A 20369-nucleotide genomic window follows, 5' to 3' on the forward strand; every position below is an offset into this window, starting at 1 on the left:
TCTAGTTTATGCCTACTCATTCGTGAATTTAGTGCCATAAAAGGAAAACGATAATCGGAAATCTTCAAGTTCCCTTGTCATCGCACACAAATTCGTCCAAAATCAATAAAGCTTTACCTTTTATATCTTTTGTTTTACTCGTTATTTCGCATGTGATCGCTGTATAAACTATAATGATAACGAAAAGGGGCACGAAATACATGGCTGTGACACAGAATAAATTGTATGCGATTTCTTGGGCGGGAGACTTGAAAAATCCAAACGTCACGCACTGCTGGAAACGTGGAAATTTCGGATGGGACGAAACGTGAAACACAAAACTCTGAAAAAGAAATCATTATTATTATTTGTTTTATTTTTTAGTGTGGTGATATAACAGTATTAGCATCTGGCAAACAGGAGTTAGGGATAGCTTTAAATAAAATGGAAGCGCTACTGATAAAACAATATTGTACGAAAATAAATAAAAGTAAAACAGAAATACTGGTATGCAGGGGAAGAAAAGTAGGGAAAGAGCGAATATAAAAATAGGAGAAGAAATATTGGAAGAAGTTGCTGCTTTTCAGTCAGATAACTCAGGACGGAAGTAGTAGTGGGGATATAAAGCAAAGGATAGATCAGGGTCGAGTCGCCTTCAGTATAAAGAAGTCACATCTAAGCTCGCGAACGGTTAATTTAGAAAGTCGAAAAAGATTGTTAGGTACTGTTCGTTTCAGGAAGTTAGAGATATGCCCCTTCCCTTTATTACGATGCGCCGTAGCATAATTCGAAATTCAATCATATTTGTCTGCGGATCTCATTTCTTCACCTCGTTAGAGAAGTTCCTGAAAACCTAAACATTTCGATTTTTACCAATGATTTGGTCATGAGACGGGTTGCCGCGGAATTCGCACCAAAATTGTTCAATTTCGACCAAAAACGGCATCGCATTAACGTTACTAAGGAGCTGTTGGACTCTGTCCGGGACGACCCAAATTTGTTACAGAGGGTCACAGCTGGTATCGAATCATGGGTTTATGGTTATAACGTGGAAACCAAAGCTTAATCATCCCAATGGAAGCTGTCACACGAGCTAAGAACGAAAAAAGCGCGTCAAGTTAGGTCGAATGTGATGGGTTTGCTTACAGTTTTCTCCGATTGCAGGGGCGTGGTGCATCATCAGTTCTTGCCACAGCGTAGAACGGCCAATAAAGAATATTACCTGCAAGTTATGCACAATTTGCGCGAGGCAATCCGCCAGAAACGCCCGGATTTGTGGAAAAACAAAAATTGGCTTTTCCATCTGCTCGCCACTTCGGTGCTTGTGCGCGAATTTTTGTCTAAAAACAACTCACTACTGATGCCGCAGCCACTGTAATCCCCAGATTTGCCCCCCTTTGTTCCCGAAACTGAAGAGAGAGAGAATTTTGAGAATATAAAGACGGCATAGAAGGAGGAGCTGAACAATATCATAAAAAATGATTTTTCGAAACGAAACCATGACACATCTATAATAAGCAATACATATTGGATAGGATACATCAACGTATGCTTATATATATATATATATACTTAAACGTATTCAATATGTAAAATAGGTATAATTGTACTTTGCAAATCCTTAAGGAAGAATGCAAATTTAAAGGATCATATTTCAAGAAGATGGGTTATTATGACTTGGCACCCATTGAGAGTTTTAATGTACATGTTGAAAACTACCAGAATCCAAAGTTTAACAGAGGGCAATTTTCTCTAAGGATTTAGCGGGGTTCTTTTCTAAAACGTGAAGAGAGATTGCCTGTTATTATATAGGGTTGTTCGGAAAGTCATTTCGTTTTTTTTTTGTGGAAATGAAAGACAGTTTTCGTATAATAAACAAATACTTTATTAAATTATATATTGACCGTTCTGGTCCAACACCTTTTGCCATCTTTCTGGTAGTAGCATAATTCCACGCTCATAAAATTTTTGGTCTTTGCTGGCAAAAAACTGATCGAGGAGGTTTTTGACCTCCTCATTTGAGGTGAAGGTTTTACCGTCTAAAAAATTTTGGAGTGACCGGAACAAATAATAATCCGATGGTGCCAAGTCTGGAGAATATGGTGGGTGTAGCATTGTATCCCATTCAAGCTGTAAAAGCTTTTGGCGAGTGACCAAACTTGTGTGAGGTCTCGCGTTGTCCTGGTGAAACACTACACCTTTCTGTTCTGACCTTTTCTGTTGAAGTGCATCATTTAGTTTGTCCAGCTGATGACAGTAGACTTCCGAATTAATCGTTGTGTTATCCGGTAAAAGCTCAAAAAAAAAAAAACGATTCCTTTAAAATCCCATCAAACAGACAGCATCACCTTTTTTTGGTGAATATCGGCTTTGGAAATGGTTTGAGCCGGTTCATCTTTTTTGCTCTATGACCTCTTGCGTTTGACGTTGTTGTATACAACCCATTTTTCGTCCCCAGTGGTGATGCGCTTCAAAAACGGATCATTTTCGTGACGTTTGAGAGCGAATCGCAGACGTCAATGCAGCGACACAGATTTCTCTCTGTTAGAACATGGGGAACCCATACATACATCGAGCTTCGAGGATAATCCCAGGCCTTTCAAGTGGTCATAAACTGTTGAATTTGATAAATTTAACCTCAATCCGATCTCACGTGTTGTTATTCGCCGGTTCACATCAACTAATGCCTTTATCGCGTCTTTATCAGCTTCAACCGGCCTTCCCGAACGTGGTGCATCTTCGACATCAAAATTGCCGGATCGAAATTTAGCGAACCAGTTCTGGCACTGGCGTACTGTCAACACACCTTCTCCTTACACATCAGTCAATTTCTTTCTGGCTTGAACAGCATTTTTACCCTTTCTGTAGTAAAACAGTAAGATATGTCGAAAATGCTGCTTATCGCTCTCCATATTTAAAAGGGCACCAACCAAAAACTACTGCGTAGAATTAATTGGAATTTTTCACACACAAGCCTTGCTATATGAGCTCTCAAAGCATATAAAAATTATACGGCTTAAATGTGAAGTTGGGTGCAAAAGAATACAATTAAATCCTCTGTCGGGAAAAAATGAAATGACTTTCCGAACAACCCTATAGATAATATATTTAGACCAATTGGTTATTGGGTAAAGATCGTGGGCTGATACAACAAATTGATCGAAGTGAATTTCGAAAATTCCGAAATTGCTGAATTTACGAGCTACTTTGATACCAAAGTAAAAAATAGATGGATAAATTTTCAAATCAGTAATTTAATTTGAAGTAACTCGATTTCCAAATAGTCAAGTAACGTTTGTAATGATTCTTTGTTCAGTTGCAAGAGTGATTTAAGACGAGACCTGCTTCATAGTACAAAAGGTAGGATGTAGATGGTAATTTCTTTTGTTGACTAAAGTGACCCTTCGGACGGCCTTTAACGTTAAAAAGCTTTCGATGATAAAAGAAATAATACAATTTAGCGATCAATCATGTGCGAGAACGTTCTACATTTTCCTCAAAAAACTTGCGACTACCTACACCCTTTTAGATTACACCCATTTATCTGGAAAGTACCTTTTATATAATGTTGACATTCCACATTTATGGGATACGTGCTAGTTTATTTACAAATGGGTGCTAGAATTTATTAGAATTAAGAAATTATTGTTAACAATTATGTTTCCGAAAATACTACAAATGGCGCAGTAAACGCCATCTGTAGCACGATGCTACATTTTAGGATTACGTAAGATCGAAATCGCCATCCGCGTCTGGCAGTTTCGACAGAATACAGACCATTTCGAATTATTTTAATTATGTTTCCGTTTGTATGACTTATCGAGCAAGATCTCAGTGTTGCCAGATATTAGGTGTTTATTTTCTGAGTAACAAAATGGGTGGGATAGAGTAGGATTAGTATGTACTTTGAACGTATAGATACCTGCTAACTTGGGGACCAACAACCTACGATTCGCCTCAGTTATGAGGCATCTTGAGAGCTAATCCTATTATCCTCATAATTGAGTTGAAACGTAGGTTGTTGGTCTCGCATAAATAAAAATCTTTGTCTCTTTTGCAGCTTTATTTCTAATTTTATACAATTGTTGGAGCAGAAATGGCAAGAGTATTGAAATAGTTCTGAAGTTTTTGCGGATTTTGAAGCTACTTTGGTAGAAATTACCGCCGGTGGGAAGCGTCTTTAGCCCCTGGTATCTGCAAATTGACCATCGGTCCAATTTAGTAGGTAATACGTTCAAAGTACATACTATCCCACCCATTTTGATACTCAGAAAATAAGTAATGTCTGACGGCTCCGGAGTCTTATCGTTAGACTATTATGACGTTGCGTTGGTATAGATTTTTTGAAACTTGTTAACGTTACATGTATGTTTAATGATAGTTTCGACCGTCAAAATTATGATTACTATCATTTTTTCATACCTCTTTAATATCAAATGTTTGCCTTTAATTGCGGGTTTACTAATGTTTCTATTAAAAGGTCCTTTTTAAACAATAATAGACCCTTATAAGAACAAAGGCTTTCACGGCCGGAATCCATAGTAGAATGAGGATTCGGGCTATAGGGCCGTGGTCTAAGTGAACTATTTTGTCCAGACGTTTCGTCAGCTATACTTCATTTACTTTCTCTAGCTATGTGCCCCTTCCAATGTCTTGGATGCGCGCTGGCAAAATCGTAGGTAGGGAGAAAAAAGCTCATTATACTCTCGACTCTTGTTCATTAAACATACTTTTTCACACAGTACCTGCCAAAAGTTTTGTTCAATCATGAATAGTAGTGCGAGTCGAAAACAAGCGTTAAAGCCTTTAATATGCCTTCAAATATAAATAAACATCTCGTTGATATTTTCAGTAGTAATTATTACCAATAACAGCACATTTGAGCAATGCAATTGTAGTGGATAAAATGGTTAAATTTTCCGTGCGATACTGTACGGATTATACGCTCCTCACTGGTTAAGAGTTTGGTCGAGAGTTGTCTCCTTCCTTTTCTGGCCTAGTGCTGTTCTTTTCTACTTTGCGACGGACGTAGATTATATCTTGAAGTCTCTAAAGCGACTGAGAATGTCAGCCGCAGTAGCTGACAAAACGTCTGATCAGAATAGTTCACTTAAACCACGGCCCTATAGCCCGAATCTTCATTCTGCAATAGACCCTTAGTTAGTGGTAAATCTAAACAGTGGGAATTTGCAGCTCTATTTATAGCTGTTGGTGGCGTGCTGATGAAACTAAAAAATAGTACTATAGATTACTTAATCAGATATTTTTGTAGAAAAATTTACGCTGTACAAAAATAGTATTCTGTCTTCGTTTTGCTTTCTAGCTTAGATTTTCGAAAGTAGATTGAAAAGATGAGTGAATGGGATTCTTTTTTAATATGAAAAGATTAAGAGACGAAGGGTTGATATTGGATTTGTAATAAATTGGATTAAATACGCTTGGTTCATTACTAAACGGTTATTGTATGAGGAGATAAAAGCTTTCAGAGTGTGTGACGCGTTTTCGTAATATAATAATACCACCAGGAAAGCCGTACAGCTGGATCTACGAATTTTAATAGTTGGGACGTACAAAATTGGCATAGTCCGCAATAAAACTGTCGCATTTGCTTTCTTCTGTTAACTTACAGACAAGACAGACGTTGCAGGTAATATCGCAAATATAGAAAAGAGATGCCAGGTAGGAATTGCAGCGGACACTAATAAAGAAAGGAAAATATTACACCAATTCATGTATAATGCAGACAAGCAGCATTTGGGCATGTTGTCAGCACCGGACTTTAAAAGAAGTTCAAGAATTTAGGAAAGTTAAGATCAGGGGCGGATTAAATGTCGAGAGCGCCCTAGGCTAGCGCCTCGTAGACGCCCCTCTGGCTGTCATAAATTTTGCAAAATAATTTTTGGAAGCAGGTACTTTCTTTTATATTTTTTTTAGTTTAAAACTTCCGCCGCGCGCCCATTTCTAACCTTGTGCCCTAGGCAAAAGCAAAGATGCTTAATTAAAGATATAATTCTGACCAGGTAGTTGACCCTCTTTTTTGCGTACCGAAGCAACCTCTCTTTTCACTTTATCTATGCTACTAATAAAGAATTTCTAAACTTAACAAGACCGTGTTCAAAACGCAGCAAATGATTGCAGTCTCAAGCGGAAGCAAGAAAGAAAATACGTCCATTCGCACAGATAATTTATTGCGAACTTTGCCAATTTTGATCGTCCGAACTATAGCCACAAGATGTGCACAAGCGGAAAAGGGAGTGAAAGCGAGTACAGAGTGACCAATATGCTTTTCGGCAGCTTCTCGGGCTATGTTCAGCGAGAGGAACAAATAAACCTGATTTTCATGCCTTTTGTGACATTGGTCATTTTATGTTGTACTGATACTACGCAAGATGTACGTACTCTGTACTACCCTTAAAAATAAAAATTTTCAAAAACATCCGGGTTCCACTTGAAATTACTTGCCGACCGCTGGTCTAAACCTCTAGGCCAGCGGTCGGTAACTAGCGAACCGCGATCCGGGTCCAGACTGCGGGCCTAGTCTGAATCGCAGAAAGTCAAAAATTGGAACGTCAAAAATTTTTGGAAGGCAGGTACAAATTAAAAAATAACGTAACGTGCCTATCACGTTGAGGTTAGTTACTCCGGAATTCGTTTCAGCATACGTAATCCTAAAATGTAGCATCGTACTACAGATGGCGTTTACCGCGCCATTAGTAGTATTTTCTAAAACGCGCTGTTAAGACAGCAGGTAAAAGTTGGTATGTGTTCTGTCAGAGTTGGCTGCGACGCGCTGATGAGATCCGAAAAGATTGAAATCACGATCGGCGTCTGGCAGTTTCGACAGAATACAGACCACTTCGAATTATTTTATCAGGTATAAATTATTTGAATAAATTATTTAAAAAATAGTCTTGTGTAAACTGTAAAATACGTTTGAGTTTTGAGCACAGCCCCTATCAAAGGAGCAAGCTGGCCAGCCGGCACAGCATGTATATAAAGCCACTTACAAGCTCTGTACACCCCAATGTAATATTTTATATTATTTTAATTGGAACAGGCATAATGGGGAATTTTATGAGTGAAAATTGAAATAAAAATTGGTAACGGATATGAGTTTTCTTGGACCCCGATAAAAATCTTTAAAAGAATTCGGACCTCACGAAAAATGACTTGCCAACCCCTGCTGTAGGTTATCAGAGAAAGGGCGAGCAATATGACGTTTGGGTACCTAATGAAGGGCTGTTTAGGGACGTATTAGAAGTTGAAACAGAGGCAGAATGAATCCTGATGGGGTGGGACCAATCAGTCTCTTGGCTGATGACGATGACGTCGAAATTGCTTAATTTTAAATGTTTCACTTAGTTAGTTATATCATTTTAATTTTATCCACTTCGCAAACATTCATTCGACTCCATTTAAACTTTCTGGCAACATTAATTATGTTCAAGTTCATTATTAATAAGCAGAACTTCCTTAAAGAACTTTATTGAAATGTTGGCTACAACTGCCTAGGATTTGTCAATTAACTGCTTGGTAAGTTTCGAAATGTTCATAATTATAATGCTTTTGAAAGCAACAACATTACGTGGCGATATAAATATTTTAGGCTTTTAACTCATCTACATTAATGGAAATGACTATGGAAGTCACTATAAACGGCGCGTAGGCTTTTTCAATTACTCATTTACGCTGTAATATGTACAACCTACAGCCATCCACATTTTTGAATAATAAATCAATCACTAATGTTAATAAATGTTTCTATAACTTACCTCGAGAGGTATCATAATAAATGTCACAATCAGATCTGCAAGAGCTAAGTGTCGTATCATCAAACTGATTCGCGACTTCCGATGTCTGGTTCTCAATAAACTTATAAAAACACTCAAATTTCCGACAGCTGCTATTACAAACAAAACACTGTACACAAGGATCCCCGTCAAAGACGCGGCGTTGAATTTTAAACGCTCAGGAAACGTATCATTATCATCAAAAATCCCTGAACCATTCACACTAACATTAGAAGAACAATTGTGTGGTAGTGGACATAATACATCCATTCCAAGAAGAAGTTGGGGAAGATCTCAGAATTTGAAATTATTTTCAGTCCATGTACTGGGGAGAGGCTCCCTTGTCTGGAAAAGATGTAAATAATTGGTAATACATCTGCTGATTAAGTTAATAAGGAAAATTATACCTAATGCTTTTATGAAATAGAATATTATAGAGAGAGGATTTTTCAAATATTGTTATTCCAAAATTGAAAATAAATCAAACACAGGATATCCATATATTTAAACGGACCTTGTTGGAGCATACCTAATCCTAAAATGTAGCATCGTACTACAGATGGCGTTTACCGCGCCATTAGTAGTATTTTCTAAAACGCGCTGTTAAGACAGCAGGTAAAAGTTGGTATGTGTTCTGTCAGAGTTGGCTGCGACGCGCTGATGAGATCCGAAAAGATTGAAATCACGATCGCGTCTGGCAGTATCGACAGAATACAGACCACTTCGAATTATTTTATTCGATTATGGTGACGTGCCTATCACGTTGAGGTTAGCTACGCGGGATTCGTTTCAACAAGTAGATATCCATATATTTTAATGGACTTTATTGGAGCATACGTAATCCTAAAATGTAGCATCGTACCATAGATGGCGTTTACCGCGCACAGGGTTTAAGGTTTATTGGCTCACACCGTGGTGTCAAGTGTATGTACTTTTCCTTAACTTTTCGTTTTTATGTCATTAATACAGTGAATCTGGTAGATAGGACAGGCATTCTTAACTTTTCAGTCTATGGAAGTCATTCTAATGGGTCCGAAAATAAAAATCGTTGTATCCAACATCTTTTGCAATTTAAAGGGCAATAACAAGTATGTGGGCGTGGTCATATTCACGATATCTCGTAATTGAAAATTGATATCGACTTCACTGAATTACCGATCGAAGCGTATCTAATAACAACAATGTGACCTGAAAGGAATAGAATAACATTTGCTTAAATCATGTTTGTTTAAATAAAAAAAGGCAGATTTGTGGGCGGGTTGTCCGAGGAAACTCCAGGGGTCGCAACTAGCTTCAAATTTTTACTCCTTACATTAAATTATTCAATTGAACATATAGCTTGCATGCGTGAGTGTTAGGTCATGTCGAAACGACCGATTCTTTTAGACATTCGGCTCTGTTATTGTTTAAATTGTTAACGTTGCACAAATATATGCCGTTCAAGACTTTTGACGTGACAACGTCTTATAATTCGATGGAGCCGGCTGCACGCACGAAAAAACATGACTCATGCGGCGTTACCTCGCTCTGAGGCGTTCCATTTAAGGCTTGAAGTGCAAGCGAGACCGCGGAACGAGCAACAAAGAGGCACAATCGGCCTCCGCGTTCAGCAGCGTTCGACATCTATCTCTCTCCTACTTGAGTGAGCGATGCGTCCGCGTGGACAGCTGCTATACAATAATACATTTACATGTTTTCGTCAAGTATAAAGGTAATGATTCTTTCGATATTAAATATATGTTCAGTGATATATTGTCGAATAGAAGCTAGAGTTACAAAAATTTTAATGACGTTTAAAAGTTGTAAATAAAAGTTGTAAAACAATTGCTCAAAGCACATTCATACTTGTAAAAACTATGTACATTGGAAAAAAAATAAATAAAAATTGACATAATTGTATTTATGCGTACAAATAAATGTAACTTGATCAATTCAATCGTGATTTCCATTTACCTCTTTCTCTATATCCATACAAAATATCTATCAAACAAATAAAATTAAAATTTTCTTCTGAAAAATGAAACCATTCCATCAGTATTTTCTTATGACGTTGTCACGTTCAACTATCGTCAGTAAACCGACTTTACGGACAACCGATTTTTTTTTATAGGAAATTTGATAATCTGCAAAATCAATTTGATCCGTTCTTCTCTTTTAGTTCAGTTTAGATTATTATTAGTTTACATTAGTCTGGTTTGGATCTAATAGGTACTCTTTTTAGGACCAGCCGGGTGCCGCATAATGTCGCCGGTATTACACGGTGATGCTGGGTAATTCTATCAGAGAAAAAAGAAAAAAACAAAAAATAGTAATAATTCAATAAGTGTAATAAACGACTTAGCAAATGAAAATTGGTAAATAATATTGTATTGGGAAAGGCCGTTTAACCTAAATTGTATTATTTATTGATTATTATACTAAAATATTTATTATTTTGATATAGTCCTTGAGACTCATTTCAACTCGACCTTCTCCTTGAAAATTCGCCAACCAAGAATTAAAATTTCATTGGTTTAGTGTTTAAACGGGTTTTTCATCTAGACTTGAATATGGTTTTGAGGCATTAGTAAGGGTAGTATTTAAGGGAAAACCCCCCAGAACGGAGACATGAACCATTAACCGTCGTAATATCCGGTGCATCTCTATTTTAGATTATTTATTATTTTATGCTACGCAAGTTGTGAAAGTGCGAAATATTTTCCCCACACCTGAGACTTCTAATACTTCAAAAAATCTACTTACTTTTTTAAATGGTAATAACTGACGTAAAACCAATTTCCGTCATTCTCATTCAGTTAGATGAAAATAGTTACGTGGCTTATGTTTTAGAATGTTTTCGCGAAGTTTGGACATTACGAAAAGTTCTTTGCGCGCCTTCAAGAGAAGCTTTCACACACGAGACGCAGCGGATTGGAACTGGCGTGGAAAACACAGCGAGTGTTTTCCACACAGTTATGCGCAGGATTATCACGACTCTTACAATTTTCCGATTGTGCATGTGGAAATATATCTATAGGCACTTGACGAGAGAATTCTCTTTCTATTCTTAAATGAGTTAATCGGTACATTATACCAGAATTTAATGTTGAACTCCCCAATAAGGAATATTAAATGATTAGGTATTTACAAATTTGGTTCAATATGAACTAGAAGCTTATCCAATTTACATCATCCTCAAACACATCCTCCAGTGGACGTATTTGTAAAATGTTTATGCCTCACAAGTAGCTATAGTAACGATATTGGGTCACTAGATTCTATGCAACCAATTATACATGTGAATAGTAGTTATAATTCACTTTTTTCCAATTGTTCACTTCCTACACGAATACGTAAGAATTGCTAATCTATAATTTTAGATATCGAAAATTGACCTATGACATAATTTGATCATTTAATTAATCGTTTTTGTGATCTGCTAGTTCCATTATGACTAACGAGTAAAAACTTTTTTTTTCTGGTTTTAATTCACAAAAATCTTTTAGACCGCATAATATGGTCGGATGAAAAGATCTTGTTAGATTCTAATGTAGAATGGTCAATACATTGAAACGTTAGATTCTGGTAGTTCTAGATATGTAAATAAAAAATCTCAATGGGCGGTAAGTCGGATAGATAAACTAATCTTTTTGAAATCATCACTATAAGTTTGGACACGTACCTCCACTCTTTCCTATCCTGAAGTAATCTTCGCATTTCCCTAAAATTAGAACATCCCACATCCTTAACTATTTGTGAACAATAATCTAATATGAGTCTATCTCTACCCCTCCTAAATCCTGTTTATGCTTCTAATATGTCTCTGACTAGACCTTCATGCCTAAGAAGGTGTCCTACCAACCTATCTCGCCTATTTATTGACTTCCATAGAGTCCTCTGTTCTCCTATTCTTTCTAATAACATTATATTTCTAACATTCTGTATCCACGGTATTCTCATCATTCGCCTGTACACCACATTTCGAATACTTCTAACCTTATTTTCATACAGTACTGTTTTGTCAATACCACTTCCATTGTATTTATAGGGTTGTTCGGAAAGTCATTTCGTTTTTTCCCGACAGAGGATTTAATTGTATTCTTTTGCACCCAACTTCACATTTAAGCCGTATAATTTTTATATGCTTTGAGAGCTCATATAGCAAGGCTTGTGTGTGAAAAATTCCAATTAATTCTACGCAGTAGTTTTTGGTTGGTGCCCTTTTAAATATGGAGAGCGATAAGCAGCATTTTCGACATATCTTACTGTTTTACTACAGAAAGGGTAAAAATGCTGTTCAAGCCAGAAAGAAATTGACTGATGTGTAAGGAGAAGGTGTGTTGACAGTACGCCAGTGCCAGAACTGGTTCGCTAAATTTCGATCCGGCAATTTTGATGTCGAAGTTGCACCACGTTCGGGAAGGCCGGTTGAAGCTGATAAAGACGCGATAAAGGCATTAGTTGATGTGAACCGGCGAATAACAACACGTGAGATCGGATTGAGGTTAAATTTATCAAATTCAACAGTTTATGACCACTTGAAAGGCCTGGGATTATCCTCGAAGCTCGATGTAGTATGGGTTCCCCATGTTCTCAACAGAGAGAAATCTGTGTCGCTGCATTGACGTCTGCGATTCGCTCTCAAACGTCACGAAAATGATCCGTTTTTGAAGCGCATCACCACTGGGGACGAAAAATGGGTTGTATACAACAACGTCAAACGCAAGAGGTCATAGAGCTAAAAAGGTGAACCGGCTCAAACCATTTCCAAAGCCGATATTCACCAAAAAAAGGTGATGCTGTCTGTTTGATGGGATTTTAAAGGAATCGTTTTTTTTTTTTTGAGCTTTTACCGGATAACACAACGATTAATTCGGAAGTCTACTGTCATCAGCTGGACAAACTAAATGATGCACTTCAACAGAAAAGGTCAGAACAGAAAGGTGTAGTGTTTCACCAGGACAACGCGAGACCTCACACAAGTTTGGTCACTCGCCAAAAGCTTTTACAGCTTGAATGGGATACAATGCTACACCCACCATATTCTCCAGACTTGGCACCATCGGATTATTATTTGTTCCGGTCACTCCAAAATTTTTTAGACGGTATAACCTTCACCTCAAATGAGGAGGTCAAAAACCTCCTCGATCAGTTTTTTGCCAACAAAGACCAAAAATTTTATGAGCGTGGAATAATGCTACTACCAGAAAGATGGCAAAAGGTGTTGGACCAGAACGGTCAATATATAATTTAATAAAGTATTTGTTTATTATACGAAAACTGTCTTTCATTTCCACAAAAAAAAACGAAATGACTTTCCGAACAACCCTATAAAACTAACTATCTCTAACTCTTCCTTACTAGATACTAATGCTGCTATATCATCTGCAAATCTGAGCATACTAATCTTTACTAATAGTTGTGCTGTCTTTAATTATGTTGGTCGCGTGTTTCATGTATAGATTAAAAAATATCGGTGACAGTGTGCATCTTTATCTGACTCCTTTCCTAATATTTCCTTCTCTACGTTACTTTTAATAGTGACCAAAATACTATCGAAATATATTCCGCTGAATTTTATTAAGATTTTTTTGATTTTTTTATTCACTATAAATTAGCTCAAATTAATGAGGATAAGTTTTTGTTGCTGCTGTCACACCCTCGGGACCTTATGCACCAATTATATTTAAACTATTGTTAATGTTATAAAAGTATTGTAAAGTTATCACTCAGGTTGCGGTTGTGATTAAATAAATGTTTCATCTTTATTTTTGTTCATCTGTTCGTTAGATATCGTCTTTTCTCTGTTTATAAAACTGGTTGCCGTTTTATCTTATTACGTTAATAAAAAATTGTGCGAGTAGGTACCTAATTTGAACTTTTAATATAAATTGCTTCTTCGTATAAAAACTGTCTTGAATACCTTAAAATCTTGATTGTACTGTAAAAACTTTTATGAGATATGGAATTTCAATGCGATCCGTTTAATTTAAATTCCGCAGAAAGAAAATACATTTTACTTAGTTAGTAAAAAGAAGTAAATGGTAAGTTCATTCTTACATTTAAAAGCAAGTATAATAAATATTCCAAACAATCACAAATACACATTTACTTGTTAATTAAATTGAAGTAGTAAATAGGATTTATTCATTCTAAAACGAATTTCTGTTGAATACGTCCAGGTAAGAGCAATTTTAAATTTTATTTCCAGAAATTTTTCTTGGATGTGAAATAGCATTGAGAAATTCCGTAACGATATCTTAAGAAAGGTTTAGAAAAATATCCCTGTAATTGTTTTCGCATTTTTAGAAAGCACTAAAAACAATTACAAAATACCTTGGAAATTAAAAGCTGGATGATTCTTTAAAAGCAACAAAAATATATAGGAGCGTGGTGTCTTTGCACTTTTTGTTTCCATTGTTTTCATGCTAGATATTTAAAAAATTTCTATTGTACAAAGCATTCATGCTCTAGAAACACAACTCCAGGAAAATTCGCGGAACATACCAGAAATTTTTGTTGCAAACTCTTAACCGTTTTCATTGTAATTATAAATGTTCAGTGAAATGTCTTACAACAAAGAACGTGGAAAGAAGTCTATTATGCGATATAAAGAGTGCCTAGCGCTTAGAAATCAGTTAATTTGGAAATTCAAAGAGGATTATTAAAAGTGTGTCTTTGGGACACTATTTTGCACTGTTATAAAACGTGTAAATGAAGACATACTGAGCTAGTTTTTCACTTATGAGAACAGATATAATGAAAATTAAAATCCTAAGCGTCGTATTATTTAAGAATTTTCACTGCTAATTTGCATCATACTCCGTATTCGACAACAGCGAAGCTGTTACAAGACTGCCACCAACCCTTAACAGACTAGCGACCGCGACCCAAACCAAGTTGGTCTTGCTCTTGATCCCGAGCCATAAAGGGGAATCGGTTTATAGACGGTATTACAGAAGCAGGCGCTCGGCAACGCTTTGTTGGACCAGAAGACGCTTTTGGCATTTGCGACAGCCTCATTAAACAAAAAGTGGTACGGGGGCTGCGAATTCCAACCAGACAAAGGTCTTCACCTCTTCTAGGAACTGAAGATACTGGAACGAACGAATTTTCGGCTTCGGCAGGAAGAAAGCCAATCCTTACAGGTCATGTAGAAATGCAATACCGCACAGGAGTACACTGAGACTAACTACCAGTTCTTCTTGTCGCTTTTGTGATATGGTTGTGGAAAGTACTATCCATATCCTGTCACGCTTTTGAAGCGAAAAATGTATTACCGTCGGTCACCCTTAGTTGATATTCTTCTTAAGGGAACATTCCTTTAGAGTATATGTGGAATGGGTAATTGAAAGTGGAATGCCAAACGTTTAGCCATGCTTTCAGAGATCTAAACAGGCCCAAACCTAAACAATAATATTGGTAGTAGCATCTTTCTCATTTTATGGCAACTGAAATTGTACTAGGCCCTTCGGAAAATTCTAGTGTACACATTTCCTGCTTCAGTTCAGTTTTTTCTAACAGTATATTTTTTGGACAGCGGTTTTGTCCATGACTACCTGAGAGGGACATTGAGCAGACATGCCATATTAATCATCATCATAATAAGGTCGTCAGTCTTGGGTCTGATTGGACACGCACTTCCACTCTTTCCTATCCTGAACTAAACTTGAACATCCCACATCCTTAACTATTTGTAAACAGTAATGTAATCTAAGTGTACATCTACTCCTCTTTGGTATTCATCAATAAATAATTTTCTTTCAGTAAAAAAGTACATAATATCTAGATCTACTGACTTTTGCTATCATATTTCAAAGAAATAAGAACATGTAAAATGAATAAGTGGAAGATATAAAGAAGTGGAAGATATAAAGAAGAAAAGTTATTAGCAGACTCTTTTTTGTTTTATTCTAGGGACTCTTACTAGAAAATCAGACCTTTAGGTAACTGATCCAGGGGGTAGTTTGAATATTATTGATGAAAAGGGAGGTACAAAAGTAATATTGGATTGTCTGACCATAAGTAATGGTATTGCATGAAGTAAATACAAAATGAGATTTTTTATAATGATAGTGGTGAAATGTTTGACTGTGAAATTAAGAAGGGATCATGTGTAAGCTTTATTGAAAATGCTTCTAGAGAATCTTATTTTTTTTTTTAATTTTACTGATAAATAATTTTATTGTTCTGGGTAATCCGAGAAAATTTTTCCAATTAGCTGATTGCTCAGATATCTCGCCATCCGGACTACTCCTATTAACTCCTGTTTCTGCTTCTAATATGTGACTAACCCTTGATGTCATATTATAAGTATTTACCTAATTATTTGTGAAACTTCAATTATATAATTCCGCAATCTTAAAATAGGTTTTCATTAACGAAAAGTTTGTGAAATTAATATGACGCCTTTACAGTCTTTTTCAGAATATTTTTTTTTATGTCGGTTCTTTAAAGTTTACTGCTACTCTTATTAGACTGATAGAGTGAGACGTGCTTTTATAGAAACCAATGTGGAGGAACGACGAAGATAAAAGAGTAATTTTCTGCTTTTCCCTTCGAGCTTAGCATTTTACGGTATTCGAACTTACAAGTTTCGTTTCGTGAAAGCCGAGAAATACGGGTAGCTATTTTAAGGGTTTTGCTTTCTTCGAAAAATTAAGCTACTTTAGAAACTATTGGTAGTCTAATTAATGTTTAAAAATTCGATAACGGAGTTCGTGAAATATTTTAAATGTTTAGATTAATTAGACTTGCTTTTAACCGATAAAAGTACAAAACCATTAACCCTCGCCTGTTACAAAATATTGTAATGTTCGTGGGTTTAATAAAATTAACTTTTAAGACTACTAACAACAAAACTATTTATTTACACTAATTATTAAGGAACTTAAAGCACTTAAATTATTACTAAACTTAGGTGATGAATTACTCTATTTATTTACACTACTATTGATATATCACTATCCACTGCGCTATTTATTTCACTGCTATCACGATCAATTTATTTTTTCCTCTGTCGGCGATCGCCTCTTACTTTAAATACTCTTTCGTTTACTTTCTGGAACCTTCTGGAAACATCCGGATAGTTTATTTTTTTCTTTGAACTGTTTAACTGCTTTCCTAGAACGCAGGTACGACACACTTACAAATACGGCTCACATAAAGAAAGGCGCCCGCGGCTATTCGGCGAATCGATAAGCCGTTCACGCACACGTGTGCCCGATCACACACAAACACACTCGTGCACGTTAAATTATTATATATCTAACAATAAGTACATAACTATTTACATGTAGAAAATACTCATCTACATATCTAGAGATGTGCAAAATGGTTTTTTAAAAATATTTAAATACAAAATGCAAATACTTTTTTGATTGTTATTTCAAATGTAAAATACATAATAGGTTTCCCTTATGTATTTTATATGCTAAATGCAAAATACGTATTTTCAAATAGTTTTTTGTAGTACCTATTTAATTTTTACATTCACTTAAGTAGAAAATGTTTTTTAAGAAAACCTTGCAGGCATTTTCTCATTTTTTAAATATTGGNCAACTACAAATCCCATTCCGAATTTGGTTTCATGTTTTAGTAACTGTCTTAATTTAATTGTAAGTACATTAAGTAACAAATTATAACATAAACATTATTTTAATCACAATTCTTGTGGTCACTTAATTATACAGAAAAAATAGAAGTTATCACATTATACAAACAATCGATAAGGGTATCCCATGATTCAATCAATGACATAAATTGTGTCAAACATATGCCCGAGCTATTAGGTATGTACATTTAAAATAGTAACAACTTATTGTAAATATTAATAAAATCAGGGGTTTCTTTGGTTATGGGAGTGAGTTGAAAATTTGGGCAAAATTCTAAGCATTGAAACAACTGGTGCTTCAAACGTTATAGAAATTACGAAAGCCAATGAAAACGAGGCTACCACTTGACCTATGTAGATTGCAATCATCACGGCTTTTCCTAAATGTAGAGGATGGTCCATGGTCATCGCCATTGTCCGTATGATAATGGGATGTAGTAGATATGTACAGTATGTCACTCTGCTGAGAGGGTATAGAATACTCGCTGACAAAATTGAATTGACATAACCTAAAGGAAACAAACAATTATGATTCCAGCAAGAAGATTAAAAATAGGAATAGAAGTAGGAATTATCGATATTCATCGATGGTGAATAAACATCGATGTTTAGCTGGAAAACATCGATGTTTTGATTTTATTTTTTACCGAAAACATTAATGTTTTTAGTCATATCGATGTTGTTTAATCGATATTTATCGTACATCGATCTAATCTCGATCATCCCTAAGTAAAAGCTAAATGTACGGTGATTGACAACTGATTATACCGACATTAAAGCGCGATTAATAAATTATAAACTCTTAAAATCCTACAAACGGCGCGGTAAACGCCATCTATAGTACAGTGCTACATTTAGTGGAATCCAATATGGCGAACAAGATCTATTTACGTAGGTGGATGTATACCTGTTGAACTGAATCCATATCTGACACGCACATTACTAAATGGAAGAATGAAGTTTAAGGTCTTGATGGTCACTACTCTATCGAAACTGCCAGACGTAGATTGCGATTTCGATCTGATTGGACCACTTCAGCTCGTCAGAAGACAAACAAACTCTACCTATTACCTTGGCTCAACGTTTCATAAACTCCTGTAAACGGCGCGGTAAGCGCCATCTGTAGCACAATGCTACATTCCTATTTAAGACTTTAAATGAAACTCTTTTGAATAATTCAAAAGCTAAACTGGGCAAACTGAACAGACTTAATTAAGTTAAATTGATACTTTTTTGTTTAAAACGTTTTTGCTGTTTTTTCGTAAGATATTGAGAAAGTTATTCTCTAATTCTTTTTATAATTTATTTTCCCGCTACAGAGATTATCTTTTAATAGCTTGAAGCACTTTGCTTTATTGGTGCGTGAATCGCCTAGGATTTTACAAAACGCTTTCTAAAAGAACTTCCGATTAGTAAAAAATTGATTTCCTTTCTTCTTCAGGTAATGCAAATAAGGTCGGATTAATTTCTAAGTATTCTAGAAAATTTATTTAATAAGGATTTTTTGGGACACGATATAATTAGATTTGAACTCCGTTTTTCGCCTGCTTGACATTTTCTTTAAGGAACTCTAAATTCTAACATTTTCCTTCTTTTTACTTTGCACATTTTCTCCTTCGTATTTAGTCCTTTTCTACAATATTCCCCGCTGATATCTGGCAATATCTGACCGATGAAATAAGCGTAGGTAGAATGTTATGAGCAAAAGTACCTCCATATCCTGTTGTACATGCAATAACGATCCAGGCGAGTCCAAGAGCCCACGCTGTATGACTTAATGCACTGTAAGCGGCTGCCGCTGCTGGTGTCAGATCCACTTCATAGAGACCATACACTAAAGACACTAGACATGCCGTAGAAACCAGCCACCCGACACTAACTGCCAACTAGAAGGAATTTAATTAGCACCTAAATTTTGGTGTGTGGTCGAAATTCAACTAATTTTCTTTCAAATCGCGTAATAATACATTTCATACTTAATACAAATGTACCAACCTCAAGTTTGGAATTTTAAAACAATTGCAACATAAAATTGTTACATTCGGAACAATGCGTTTGGGTTTGGGATCGATTCCCGGTCAAGGCGCTACCTTTTTTAATTATTATAGTCAACTAAAATAGTCCTTAAAATAATTATATGTCTATGGTGGGTCAACCACAACAAATAGATTTAAAAAGAAAATGTATTTTTGACTGTACTCTTCGAAAATGTCATTAGTCATTTAATTAAATTAGCAAAATGTACCTTTTGAGTCAATTTCAAGAGTTTCGTTTAATCCCGTTATTACATTCAAATTACAGTTAGTCCCTTCATACAGAACTCAATTTTATACGATAGCATGCGCATGCATGTGCTGATCGAAGCAATACATTAATTTGCAAAAACACATTCAAACTGAATTAAGATCAAATGGCCCATTTAATTGAAACGGGCGAAAATTACGTAGAGGTAATTCAGAATTTCATAGACCTTAGTCTTAGGCTTCGCAATGTCTCAAATAAACACTATAACAATTTATACGCAGCTCCAAACCTGCTTATACAGCGAGGCCTCTGATTAACAGCAATCAACGTAATGTAATGTACTATGTTCTTAAGGTTTGCCTATCTATCGTGTAATTGACGATTCATTAGATTTTGAATTGGCTATAACTCACTTTTGTCATTCGGATTTTGCAATCTGTCTTGAATAAAATCCAACCGACGCACATTCCAACGAGATACGGTCCTAAACGTGTCCAAGGCTTATCATAGATTTTATCGAAATGAGCCAAAGGGTCGTCGGTGCCTGGAATGTGCTTATTAGTGTATGCAATATAGCCGGTCGTGGTCCAGGAACTGAGCATAAATACAACTAGCAATATTGAGGCGCTCTTGAAATGGCTGCAACAAACATTAAATAATTATTACGGAGGCTGTAGATTTATAATCAAAACTCAATCCATTTTAATTGTGAACGCTATGATTAGGATAAAAATTGTGTCTACAAGTCTACGATCAAATCCAAA

At 35.9% G+C, this 20369-nt stretch overlaps 2 protein-coding genes across 3 annotated transcripts in view; both read right to left on the bottom strand.

Moving 5' to 3' along the window:
* Positions 1–8039, bottom strand: part of LOC108735618 (gonadotropin-releasing hormone II receptor-like) — a 52007-nt gene extending 43968 nt beyond the window's left edge. The window contains exon 1 of the mRNA XM_025974889.1: positions 7752–8039. Within this exon, the coding sequence (XP_025830674.1) occupies positions 7752–8039 (288 nt within the window). The remainder of the gene's footprint in view (positions 1–7751) is intronic.
* A 9287-nt stretch (positions 8040–17326) lies between these two features.
* Positions 17327–20369, bottom strand: part of LOC108735664 (O-acyltransferase like protein) — a 37191-nt gene continuing 34148 nt past the window's right edge. The window contains exons 11-13 of one of the 2 annotated variants that reach the window (XM_025974572.1): positions 20019–20244; positions 19073–19247; positions 17327–17870 (exon numbers count right to left, since the gene is read on the bottom strand). In XM_025974572.1, coding sequence (XP_025830357.1) covers positions 17587–17870; positions 19073–19247; positions 20019–20244 — 685 coding nt within the window. In that variant the 3' untranslated portion in view covers positions 17327–17586. The remainder of the gene's footprint in view (positions 17871–19072; positions 19248–20018; positions 20245–20369) is intronic. The other variant, XM_025974575.1, reaches the window with a different exon arrangement.

This window comes from Agrilus planipennis, unplaced genomic scaffold, assembly GCF_000699045.2.
Source record: "Agrilus planipennis isolate EAB-ADULT unplaced genomic scaffold, Apla_2.0 scaffold86, whole genome shotgun sequence".
NCBI classification, from domain to species: domain Eukaryota; kingdom Metazoa; phylum Arthropoda; class Insecta; order Coleoptera; family Buprestidae; genus Agrilus; species Agrilus planipennis.